The following is a 12,895-nucleotide window of genomic DNA, read 5'->3' on the forward strand; positions in this document are numbered from 1 at the left end:
GGCCAGCTCAGGCCCTGGGGGGATATGGATAACGGGGATACCAAGACCACAGGAGACATTCGGGGGGGCACCAAGAGGCTGGCCGGGGAGGCCATCGCAGGTGGGCGCGGGGGCCTGGACTCCGCAGAGGGGGCGCAGTCCCTCCTGCGGGCGCTGGCTGCAGGCACATCCGACCCCTCACCCCCATCCCGGTACTTCCCTTAGTCCCAGAGGAGCTTTCCGATGCCCAGAAAGGCCCCTTCGCGCAAGGTTTCTGCCTCCTTTCTGCGGAGGTTCGGGGACCCAGTTCCGTGGACGTCCCCGCACCCACCGAGGACCTTGCGTGCCCTCCAAAGCAGGCCCGTCACGCAGGGCGGCGGGAGGGGGGCGCGGGAGCTGCATGGCCGCCGAGTCCCCGCTGCCCAGCCAGCCGGCGCGCCCGGGAGTGGCGCGGCCGCGGCCTCCCGGGGCGTGGGCACACGCGCCCCAGGGCCCGGCGCCCTCCTGCCGGGAGCCCGGACCGGCCGCAGCCGGCGCGCCCCGGCCTAGGGGGTGGGGCTTGGGGCGGGGGCGGAGCCAGGTCCGCGGCCGGTGTCAGGTTGCTCCGGTAACGGTGACGTGCCGCGGCGTGGGCGGGGCTAACACGCAGGTTGCATATTTTAGGAAGTGAGGAGGAGGCGCGGGCTTGAGCTGCGGCTGGGTCTGGGGCGCAGAGCTGCGGCGGGAGGAGGCGGACACGTGGCAGCAGCAGCGGTAGCAGCCCCGGCAGCGGCGGCAGAAAAGGCATCGGCCCGAGCCGCCGGCCGTCTTCCCTCCTTCCCGGCCCGCGGCAGCCCTAGCTCCCTTCTCTCCGCTCCCCCGGTCGCGCTTGCTCGGCCGGGAGCCGCTCTCTTCGTTTCTTTCTGATTTTCAAGCAACAGGACCCGGCGCGGGGCACAGACCACCGCCAGTATGGGGAAGGGGGTGAGTGTCCGGGGAGCCAGGGGAGGGGCACGGGGAGCCCTGGAGGGGAGGAGGAGGAAGAGGAGGAAGTCAGGAGGGCGACCACAGCCAGCGGGAGGCGGAGGAGGAGGAAGCGGCGGGGCGCGGAATGGGTTGGCAGAGCGGTGAGGCTTAAAAGACGACGCACTTTGGAAATGGAGGAAGCGCAGTAATGAGGGGCGGGCGGGGGAAGGGAGCGCCGGGGGGACGGAGGGCGGCAGCGCCGGGCAGCGCTCACACCCTGGAGAGGGGCTGCGGGCCCTCGAGTCCGAGCGCGCCCGGGGTCCGGGCTCCTGGAGGCGGCGCTCGGGAGCCGCGGGCCCAGGAGGACGAGGGAGGGACGGCTGCTGGGCGGCCCCGGCAAGGAGCGGGCCGCCGGCGGCATCCCCAACCCGCTCCTTCCCTCCCTCCCTCCCTCCCTCCGCCCGCCCTCACCTCGCGTCTCTCGCCTTCCTTTTTTCTCCGCCTTTCTTGCCCCGAGGAAAGGCGTGCTCCTCCCCTTATCCTGGGGCGCTCTGCTCGGCCACTTCCCGGGCTGCTGTTCCCGCCGCGGCTCCGGCCCGGCGCTGGGGGGCTTGCGACGCGGGGGCGGCCTTAGGGTCCCAGGCTCCTTCTGGAGGCTTCGGGCTTAGCCAGTTGCCCGCAGAGGCGGCCGCCCTCCCCTAAAGGAAAAAACTGGCTTCCCCTTACTGTGGAGCCGGTCGGGCAGGCTGGTGCCAGAAAGGGTGTGTCTTTGCCCTAGGATGGCCTTTAAGGTATACTTTTGAGAGCTTTAATGGGCCCCTTTCCATAAACATGGGATGCGCCCGGGGCAGCTGGAGCAACTGGAATGGTTATCTTAATGGTGGGGAGGATGTGTGTAGATATTTTTGAGGGATGATCCAGGAAGGAGCACAGGCTGATCCACCAGGGTCTCCGGGTACTGTAAACACGAAAAAGGACGGGAAGTCGGGGCAGTACGCAGTAGGAGTGCCGACCTGCGGAAGAGGGGTGTTCCCGAAGGAACGAGGGGGGTCCCCTGGGCAGGAGAGGCGAGCGCTGTGGGGATACCAGAACGACGGCTGGTTCCTGCATTTCTGTAACTTGGAGCTGTGATAACCCGTAGCCACGGCAAGAGACTGGGTGGCAGACCCCAACGGGGCCAAAGTCCAGTCGAGAAAAGTTTATACAAAAGAACAATCAGAAGTATCAGTTGATGGGATAAAATGACCAGGTCAAGAGAATACTGGTAGGAGAGGATCCGCTCCATTGTGTCCAGGGCTTGCACAGTGCCTTGGCGGTTAGTAGGTCTTTGAAGGTTCTGAGGGTTCCTCGGTATGGAGTGAGTGATGGGCGAAGAGGGACGGTGCATTCTTTGGGGACTCTAAATGGATTTTGAAGGAGGTCATTGAAAGGCTTGGACCTGGTCGAGAAAGTAAGGAGAGGTGGGAATGCACAAGTGACATCTTCTAAAAGCACAAAATGTGGAGGGCTGGCTCAGGTCAAGCAGCTGGAAAGAGCTGACTGGCAGCCTCTGTACTTCCAGGATGAAAACTGGGTTAGTGGCCTGTGCTTGTACCACACTGTCAAACCCTAAGTCATTCCAGTAAACAAGCTCTTTAAAGCTCATTTCTTTGTCTCTTTCCCCTGAAAAAAAAGTTTATTTCTTGAGCCTCACATTACTGACTGGGGGGCTGTAGAGATCGTAGATATGTACCCGGGGCCTAGGAAGGTGAAGTGATTTGCTCAAGGTCAAATGGTTGGTTAGTGACACACCAGACGTTCCTGATTCGTGAACAGCCGGTGGTCTCCCAGCCTGAAAACTCACTCACTCCTTAACATTGCCTGATATGCAGAACTCTCAAGTTATTTTTCAGATGAAACTGGGTGTTTGTGAGGCTGGATTAATGGACCAGAGAGATGTTTGAATAACTAAGTTATGTCCATAGATCTATATGTCCCTTTCGTAACCACACACATGCACAGTGGTGGTAAAGAAAGCAACATACCTGGGTCGTGGAAGTTCAACCTAGATGTCTTATGGATCTTTAATAAAATGCCTAGTGGCTGGCAAACACAAAATTGAATTGTAACTGGTTAACACAGGCTGATACGCTGCTTGTCTGCTGGGTTGTAGTTAGTATTTTGGGTACTCTGATAAATTAAACACGGGGGGGTGGTGTGTGTGTGTGGGGGTGATTCCCCTGGGATAAAGTTACCCCTTTGTCCCCAGTGACTTACGGTGATAGTCCAAATGTTCAGAAGGATATTTTATGCTCAAATGTTGGGATTTTTCCACATGGGGATTAGAATGTGGGTGGAGTGGTGACTAAAGCCCTGCTGATAATTGGTTAACTAGGAAGCCAGTGCTGGTAGCTAATTTTTAAGGTCATTGTTAATTTCTTCCCCTCCCCTTCCCATTACTGTTGGGAGCCCAGGTTTTGATGATATTTCAGGTGATTTTATTTCTCCTTAAAAATTGATCTCCTAAGCTTTTGGTAAAGAAATGGAAGAACAGCTCCTGCTGAATCATTCCTGGATGAAATAGGATTTTGTCCTTTTTTTCATACTGGGTGTTTTTGCCAGTCACTTGGCTTAAATCCACAGCTAGGCCTACCAATCCTTTAGCTCACCAAAGGTACGTAAGAAACTTTCTTTTTTCTCAAGTTTACAAAAAATGAGGGGAGGGGAGGTGTCACCTGCTCCTTCACTGCAGTTCTCCATTGTTTGAACATTAACTTAGTTACCTAGAAAAGAAACCATGGTTTATGGGTAGTGATTTAAAGAGGAGCCTGGAAAAAGGTCCAGGTGAAGGTTGCACAAGGGATACAGATGTCAGCAGAAATCGTGGTTGTATGGTAGCACTATCAGCTGCCCTTTGGGAGCTCAGCTTGAAAGTGTGACTAAATTCCCTCTGGCTGCTATAAAGCTAGTACTTTAGACTGAAAACATCGCACGGCAGAGTCCTCAGAGTGGAAGGTTGCCCAGGCCTGGCCCGAGCAAGTGGAGTGGTTACTGGAGGAACTGGTTAACTAGCCGCAGGGACATAGAAGAAGGTCGGGGATGCATCACACCGTTTGCCCCTGTCAAGTGTTAAGTATATAAGTGACGAACAGCCCCCACCCCCCTCGCCTTTCTGTACCCTGCTCTGAGGGTGTATTCTCTTTGGGTAACTTACTGTTTGTTAATTTGTAGTTTTCTCTGCCAGTAAGTTTGTAACACTCTGGTGACTCACCTTTGGGTGGGAGGGTAGGAAAGGGGGAGGTCTGCATCATAAGTCAGAGGAGATTGAGAGTAGGCTAAGCCTGACAACCCCTGTCCCCAAAAGGGGGCGAGGCATTTTTTAAAATCCAGTAAAATGTTTATTCAGGTGAGGAATAAAACTTAAAATATCCAGACCCCTGGAAGCGTTATTCCTAAATTGCACTTAAAAAAAGTGAGTTCGGGCTTCCCTGGTGGTGCAGTGGTTGAGAGTCCGCCTGCCGATGCAGGGGACACGGGTTCGTGCCCCGGTCCGGGAAGATCCCACATGCCGCGGAGCGGCTGGGCCCGTGAGCCATGGCCGCTGAGCCTGCGCGTCCGGAGCCTGTGCTCTGCAAAGGGAGAGGCCACAGCAGTGAGAGGCCCATGTACTGCAAAAAAAAAAAAAAAAGTGAATTCAACATTGTAAAGCCTAATAGACTGGGTACCCATCCATTCTCCATCCCAGAACCCTTCTAAAGCGTTGTTTTCTGATTATTTTAGCAACAAATGAACAGATAAGTGACTTTCTGTTCTGTCAGGCTATGTTACTTTTTTGGGGGGGTTGCATTGGGTCTTCGTTGCTGCGCGCAGGCTTTCTCTAGTTGCGGCGAGTGAGGGCTACTCTTTGTTGCGGTGCGTGGGCTTCTCATTGCAGTGGCTTCTCTTGTGGAGCACGGGCTCTAGGCATGCGGGCTTCAGTAGTTGTGGCGCACGGGCTCAGTAGTTGTGGCTCGCGGGCTCTATAGAGCACAGGCTCAGTTGTTGTGGTGCACGGGGCTTAGTTGCTCCGTGGCATGTGGGATCTTCCCGGACCAGGGCTTGAACCCGTGTCCCCAGGTGGATTCTTAACTACTGCGCCACCAGGGAAGTCCAGGCTATGTTCTTTCACATAGCATACACAAACTTAAGAATGAAAGAGGCTTTAAGGAAAATAGTTTTCGAAGGATTTTGTCTGGAAAAGTAAGTAAAATTAGTTTCTTTATTTAAAACAAAGTTTTTTAAAGCCCTGAAGTGTCAGTTTCTCATCTGGCCCTTAGGTAGAATACTCACCCAAGTGAAAGTCACCTGTGTTCCGTTTAGAGAGGGTACAGGGGAAGTGTGAGTGGCAGCTGTTGTTGGGATTTTAAAGCATTTGGCGTTGAGAGATCTAATCTTTATAAACTGAGTTTTTGCTGTTTGTCAGTCTTAAGTCTTTTCAAAACTAGAAAATGGTTTTTCTTTCAGCTGAAAAAAAACTACTGAAAATTGAAAAGAATAGGAAATATTGAATACTATGAATTACCCTCCAAAGGGCAGCTGAGGGGAGGTGTCATTGGACACTGCTGGGATGCTATTGAACGGCATCTTCGGGTTCTCATTTACTTTCACTTTCCAAGTAAAAGGCTTTACATTTTTAGAGCCTTGGTCAAAGTCTTGTGAAATAAAATGGGCTTTTCAGCCCTCTGTGAGGGACAGGAGGGTGAACATTTGTGCTGTGGTGCCTTCTTCTAGACGCCCAGGGCGCTCTGCCAGCCAGCAGGCCAGAAGAAGAAACACGAGTGTCAGATCAGATGGGCTCACAGTAATCAGAGTTGCTGCTTTTGGCCAGCAAAGCACTGGGCAGAATGTTTCCCCATCCCTGCCAGAGCTGTCCAATTTTGGATTCCGCTGAAATTACGTGTCCAGTAAGTGATAATGTGAAGGACAGAGAATTTTAAAATCCACTACTTTTTTAAAACTCTCCTTCGTTTATATATTTTTGGAAAAGGAGCCATAACCAAGTCAGGTCTGAACTTTCTCACGTTGCTATGAATCCAGTGTGTGTGAGAGGAAGTGTATTCTTTGGCTGTAGTCATAGAGAGACTGTTCTTTGCCTATGAGTCACCTCCTTAGTTGTGTTTAAATCTGTCGTCAGGAATCCACAAGCAGTTCTTCACATTTATTTGACTAATGTTTCAGATAGCAGATTCTGTCAGTGAGAATAGAAGCACCCCACTCTACCCCCCCCCAACCCACCCTGCAGTTTTTCTCTCTGGTTTCATTTGGATCTTGAGCCAAGGGGATTTTGGCCAGTGGACCCCATTCCTTAGTTCCTTTGTGACTTTACAGTGGATTATATCTGAGCATTAATTATCTCTGTACCTGGTTTTATTCAAACCCTGTTCAGTAACAGCCGTTAGATGTTTTTGGTTGGTGATCTGAAAAGTTGATCCTTGATGGCTTGTGTTTCTGTCTTTGGGACCTGTATTGTTTGGGGGCCTGATAATCAGTGTGTTACGGGGTTTTGTGCATCGTTGAGACTTAGTGCTTGGTTTATCCTTCCGGTTTGTCGTCATGGTGAGGGCAGGGCCTCACGCACTTGGGGTGTCATCTTCTTGTGTTTTTCCTTTATCCTCCCCATGGTGCTTCCGTGGTGCCGTATTGGTTTATTGGTTTCAACTCAGGTGGCGTTTCTCTAGTGACACACCAGACGTTCCTGATTCGTGAACAGCCCGTGGTCTCCCAGCCTGAAAACTCACTCACTCCCTGACATTGCCTGATACGCAGAACTCTCAAGTTATTTCTGGAGAGTTCTATTTCCCTGTTTCTCTAGGGCCTGTCACTGCCTTTGTCCTCTTCAGCCCTGCAGCTGTTTTACTTCCCACCCTAGGCTTCAAGGTACCAGTTGAGGAGTGATCAGGAGTTACTGGAAATTGATTCAGTCCCCTTTTAATGCTTGTGCTGGTTATTAAGCCAGGGTCTCTCAAACCAACAACTTCTTTTGAGTAGCACCAGCTAAAGAGTGGCCTGACAAAATGAAAAAAGGCATGAGGAGGGCAGCAAATGGGTGGAAACAGGCAGAACGTTTTAACCCCTCATTACCCAGGTACCTAATGTAGAGGTAGAAAACCCCATTGAAAAAACAAGTTTTTTTAAAGAGGTCATAAATCTAAAGTATATTGATTATTTAGAGTTTTAGGATTTTTTTTTTTTTTCTTTTTTTGCGGTATGCGGGCCTCTCACTGTTGTGGCCTCTCCCGTTGCGGAGCACAGGCTCCGGACGCGCAGGCTCAGCGGCCATGGCTCACGGGCCCAGCCGCTCCGCGGCATATGGGGTCTTCTCGGACCGGGGCACGAACCCGTGTCCCCTGCATTGGCAGGCGGACTCTCAACCACTGAGCCACCAGGGAAGAGCCCCATAGAATCGTTTTGAATGATCATGGATGTATACTGACTATTGCAGGTAGGGTGGACTGGCAGTCTCGTTGAAATTTCACATGCAGGCAGATTGGGGAGGAAGGTTAAGCCTTGTTCATTTTGGGCTGAGGGAACCCACTGGCTAGAGCTGGAGCTGTTTTCTTTGCCCCCTGCTGGCTGATGGGCTGCAGCCCAAGTTTGGAGGGACTGAGCTGGGCTCACAAAGAGACCCACTGCTTTGGCCTGGCTACTTGATATTCCCCACCTCGCGGAAGGTTTAGGTGAGTGAGAGAAGGACTGGGAAGGCCAGGTGTCCCTTGGGTCACGTCCTCTTCCTTCTCTGCCCTAAACGCTGCTCTGGGCTGCAGAGCCCTGCAGTGCCATCCTCTTTCAGCCCCAGCCGTCTGCACCCTCAGCTCCCTGGATGGAAAATCCTTGTACATAAACTAAACTACTTAATCATTTAGGAGCCATCGGTGGTGTGATGAACTGCGATTGGTCATGTCTTATATCTTTATAAGTTTCAATTGATGATGAAATAAAAAATGCCCCAAATGAGGTGTTTTTTTTTAAATTCATAAAGACTTTTCACAGTGACGAGTGGCAGTGATTTACATGTTCATTAAAACCAAGTTATAATAACCTTTGTGTAGTGCTTTGCAGAGTACCTTCACATACACATTTGTATTTGATAATGATTAATCATATATCATCCCAGGGAGACTGGAAAGCCTACCGCGCCCCGCTTTTTACATAAAGGAAAGATGTAGCCCAGACTAGGCAGTGCCTCTAGGTAACCAGTGAGGATCGGAGACCATCCTTCCAACTTCCTGCTAAGGTGGAATTTGCCAAATTGGGTTCAGAGGTATCCTTTCTACAACCCTCTTGGCCAGCTTTGAAATGTGCTGCGTTTGGGGCAATTACTTTTACCCTCCTCTGGCCCCTCTTGATAGTCCAAAGCTTTGTCAGTTTTGGAAACAGTGCTGTTTTTAGGTGTTTTGTTTTTGGATTTGATGGCAGCCCCTTGATTCATCTATCAGAACGCCTCTCTAGAGTCTTTAGTAGTTATACCAAGTGTTATTCCCATTTTAGGCAACAAGGAAACTGAGGCTGACTGTTCAGGGTTGTCTAGCTGGCACATGGCAGAGCTAGAATGACTTGGGACTGACTTAAAAGTACCATCCATAGTCCTGTCCAAGGGGCGTGGACATCTCTGCTTCCAAGTACCCTCCAGACTTTATCAGCAGCAATTTTGGAAGTCTGAAGACCTCTGACCTCCCGGCTGGCCACAGGGCATTGTGCTGATGTGGTGGGAGCTGTGGCCAGACATCACACTGCACAGTTGAGAAAGCCTCTAAGGCCTGATGGGGGCCGGTTGAGATGGGTCCGAAGGCCTCGGGGCAGTTTCAGCTTACGTAGACGTCAAGTGACTCACGTCTAGGATGGAAGCTTGTCTCCTAAACTCATTGCACCTTCTTTGTGTGCCTTTGTAAAAATTTTTGGGATGTTTCTCTGTACCTGTCATATCCGCTTCCCACTCCACCCCCTTTAAATTGTTAATTACTGAAGAAGAGGAAGGAGCATCTCCAGCCCTAGCAGGCCTTGCTCATTGTAAGGATTTGGTCTGTGTTTTTAAAAAAGTGAACGTTGGGGCCTCAGCCCTCGGGGCTGAGGGTGGGCACCTTCCCAGCGTTGCACACCAGCCCCACTCTGTGCGTAAATTCACAGACAGACGTGAATGGATGACAACAGAAAATAGTGTTATAATGGCGGGAATCAGCAATTTTGCACAGGAAGCTTTGGGAGATGTTTACTGTCTGTAGTCTCCCTGAAGTTGGGACAGAATTGAACAAATGAGGAGTTTGGTGCTTTGCAAAGTGGAAAAGCTGCTAGTGAACTCTCTTCTCCTCTATCAGGAGAAGTGACTGAAATTAATGAAGCTTTTGCAGAAAATCCACGGCTTGTCAACAGATCTTGTTTTGAAGATGGTTGGCTGATCAAGGTGACACTCAGTAACCCTTCAGAACTAGATGAACTAATGAGTGAAGAAGCATCTGAGAAACGCATAAAATCCATTGAGGAGTGAAAATGGAACCCCTAAAGAAACTAGTTTGAAACAACTAAAAAAAAAAAATAATAATAAACAAGCGCACCTTGCTCCAGGTTTCAACCTTGGTTTCTCCTGTCAAGAATTTTCTCACCCCATCTCCTGAGCACCCTTTCCCTCTACCCAGATCAACTGGTGGCAAAACTGATAGTGAACCGTTGAGAGGATGAAATCCCCAGGAAGCACAGGGCGAAGTAATGACACTTTATTTTAGGCTGTGTCACACTGGGCAAGCCCCTGCCCTTGTTGTGACCTCCCACTTCCTAAATTAGAATGGGAAAAACAAATGTTCACAAGTGGCCCTTTTGGGGGGGTGGTATGATAGTGGCCTTGAGCCTCCATTGTGTACCCTTCCCCTTTCTCAGAGACGGCACAGCGGTGCCCAAGGGTGCTCTTGAAGGGAGCCCGGTCACTGCCTGTCTTCCGTGGAGGAAGGAGAACTGACCTGCATTCCCTAATGGAAACAGTGGGAATTGTGTGCCCAGTGCCCAGAGGAGTGGGCAGGTCATCGCAGTAGATGCGGGAGACCATATTATCATTCCCCTTTTCGTGACCTTTGTTTTTCCCAAATGCTTTTAAAAGAAATAATAAAGAAAATGCTGTCTACCTAATTTTAGGCTGTTCCCTGTCCTACCCTGCACCACTGCACCCCACCCCAAACACACACACACAGATTTTTTTTCTGCTTTGAAATTAGTATTTGAGATTGGTAGGGACTCGAGTAATATTTGGTTCGCATCAAGATAAGCTAGTATTTTTGTTTTACTCGTAGGGAAGCACTGAGTTGCATAAGCTGCCTAGTCTTCTGGACATTGCCTAGTGAAACAGTTGAAGCTTGAAGGAGAAGAAATCTCACTTGTTAGCACTTCCCCTGTCTCTTTCACAGATATCCTGTTTTAAACCACCACCCCTTATATGCCGTGAAGGGATGAAGAATGGGGAGGGTTATTAGGGAATCTTGATTTCCAGCTACCTGAACCACTGATAACTGAGAAGCTTCAGGCAGGAGATCTGTTTTATAAATGGGGATAACACTCTGGAACATGTCCAAGGTCTAGCTGCTCCAATAATTCTCTCCCCGTCTTTCGGAGTGGAAAATATTGGAAGTCGGAGAATAATCAAAGCCTACAGATGGTGAGGCAGAGGGCTTTTAACTCTGATTTTCATATCTTGAAATTAGATACGTTTTAATGATACTTAACTTGCTTAATGAGAATTTGTGAACTGGATTTAAGAAATCAATACAAACGGGCCACGTGAGTCTTTTAGAGATCCCTAGTCGATGCCTTTGTCGTGCTTTTTCAGTGTTGTGCTTCCTTATTAAATATATGAAGGAAGTCCCACTTCAGTTCCTCTCTGGTGGGAGCCCCGTCCTTTGTTTTGTCTGTTTGCTTCCAGTGTGTGTGTGATGTTTCATTTTAACTCTGGCCCCGGGGCTCTCCCAGAGAGGCTCCCGGCAACGTGTGGTTGCTCTGTAGTGGAGAGAATGTGGAGAATGTTGACTGTCTTTAGACTTGCTTCATTCTTAACAGATCAGACGCAGAAACTAAAGAACACTCTGAAAGAGTTAATGGGCAGGGAACACTGTAAATGTGACCACACAAGTTGAGCAATGTGAATACTGTACGTGTCTCTGTGTTTTGGCAACACTAACTAACCTGGGGCCAGGATCTCTTTAGAGTCTTAAGAAGGTATTTGCAAATTCAAGTGAACATTGTATTTATTTGCAACCATATCAGCTATGACTGAAAGACACCTATATGCTTTGATTTTTTTAAATTTACTTTATATTCAGCACAGGACAGTTTTAATCTAGACAGTGTTTCTACTTGTTGCTTTAGTAGCTGGTGAGGTACTCCTGAAAATCAGAAGTGATTAAGGGAGAGCCACAAATGAATACAGATAGCACCGCGTAGCATCCATTGTAAGAAAATTGCTAATGTAATTGCCTTTCTTTGCCCTTCTTAGGCGATAGTATCAGTTTGTGGGCTGGGGGGCCTCTGGAGTGAGGGGCGCCTTCTCTCCAGGGACTACTAGTCTTGGGAACACCAAGTTCAGGCTTTGTGTAGCTGAGCGCATTTTCAACAGGAGGTGGGGGAGTGGAACAATCTAGATTTAAACTGTGGAATCAACGTTTTCTCTAAAACTTGTTCCAGTTTTCAGGAGGCGTGGGTGGATCCTGCACATGCTTTTCCTACATCCTGCTTGTGTCCAAATATTTCCAGGGACTTTCACTTGGGGGCTTTATTCTCGGGCTGCAGATTGGGGTGGGGACTCCCTTTGTTTGTCTTTCACTTGAAGAATTTGAAGGATCCTTGGGCTGACTTTTTTTTAATAAGATGAAAAGGTCAGTGCTCTTAAGGCAAACCCTAAAGATATTTAATGTTGATCCGAAATGACTTCTTTGCAAAGATAAGAATTCAAACGTCACAATAAAAGTCATTCACATTTAGGTGTATGTATCAGTTAATCCTCTCAAACCTCTAAGGAGGTAGGCGCCTTAGCTCCATTCTAGGGAAGAGAACAGAAGAATTTCAGAATTAGTGACTTGCCCAAGGACACACAGCTATGAAGTGGTGGAGCCCAGGGTATGAACCTGTCTGATTCAGAATCCAAGTGCTTAAGTAAGTTAGTGATGTGAGGATAGTTTCATCTTTCATTGGGGAAGATGGAGGGCCAAGGCGTGGAGATGTTGACAGCACATCCCTCTCCCCCCATTTACCCCAAATGGAAGCAACTGGCAGGGCCATTCTGAGGCCTGACAGGACTTTCCCACTGGTCTTAATGCCCTAGGGTGCAGATGGCCTGACCTGAGCTAGTGATGGCAGTATCAGTCCTAGACTGTTGTTGAGTATGCAGCCTTAGAACGTGTATTTCCGTGGATATTAGCCCGGTGACTCTTCAAAATGATGGCTCTCCTAAAACTGCCGAAACTCCTTTCTCCGCCGTCTCGAGTTTCGAAATGCTGTTCTGAATTCACAACCACACGTTTCCCACATCCCTCTGTAGGTTGGACGTGATAAATATGAACCCGCAGCTGTTTCAGAGCATGGCGACAAAAAGAAGGCCAAGAAAGAGAGGGATATGGATGAGCTGAAGAAGGAAGTTTCTATGGTAAGGTACTAGGAGGAAGGCTGCTCTTGGTTCGTCTTAAAAATTGATTGCATCTTACCTCCTTTGAGTGTTACGGTACCCCTCCCCCCAGTCATCCTTCAGTCAGAGACTTGCTTTATTTTCAAAGTAAAGAGATTACAGCAGTTGTACAGATTTTACTGAATTGTAGAGGTTGCTATGGAAAAATTTCATTATAAAAGCCGTTAGAGGGTTGGACAAGTTACTCAACGCTCCGGCATAACCAAAGGTCCACAGAGGAACCGTGGATGATATTATCGTGGGCCTCTGCTTTTGTGTTTCTGCATCATACTGAACACGGAGAACTTCCAACCTCTG

The 12,895-nt window shown here is 49.5% G+C and overlaps 1 protein-coding gene across 1 annotated transcript in view; it reads left to right on the forward strand.

Annotated features, from left to right (window-relative positions):
* Positions 1–661: 661 nt before the first annotated feature.
* The window catches only part of ATP1A1 (ATPase Na+/K+ transporting subunit alpha 1), a 33,119-nt gene continuing 20,885 nt past the window's right edge, over positions 662–12,895 (forward strand). Inside the window, exons 1-2 of the mRNA XM_065892472.1 lie at positions 662–942; positions 12,455–12,559. Of these exons, the coding sequence (XP_065748544.1) occupies positions 931–942; positions 12,455–12,559 (117 nt within the window). The 5' untranslated portion in view covers positions 662–930. The remainder of the gene's footprint in view (positions 943–12,454; positions 12,560–12,895) is intronic.

The sequence above is a fragment of the Phocoena phocoena genome, chromosome 1, assembly GCF_963924675.1.
Source record: "Phocoena phocoena chromosome 1, mPhoPho1.1, whole genome shotgun sequence".
Lineage (NCBI taxonomy): Eukaryota > Metazoa > Chordata > Mammalia > Artiodactyla > Phocoenidae > Phocoena > Phocoena phocoena.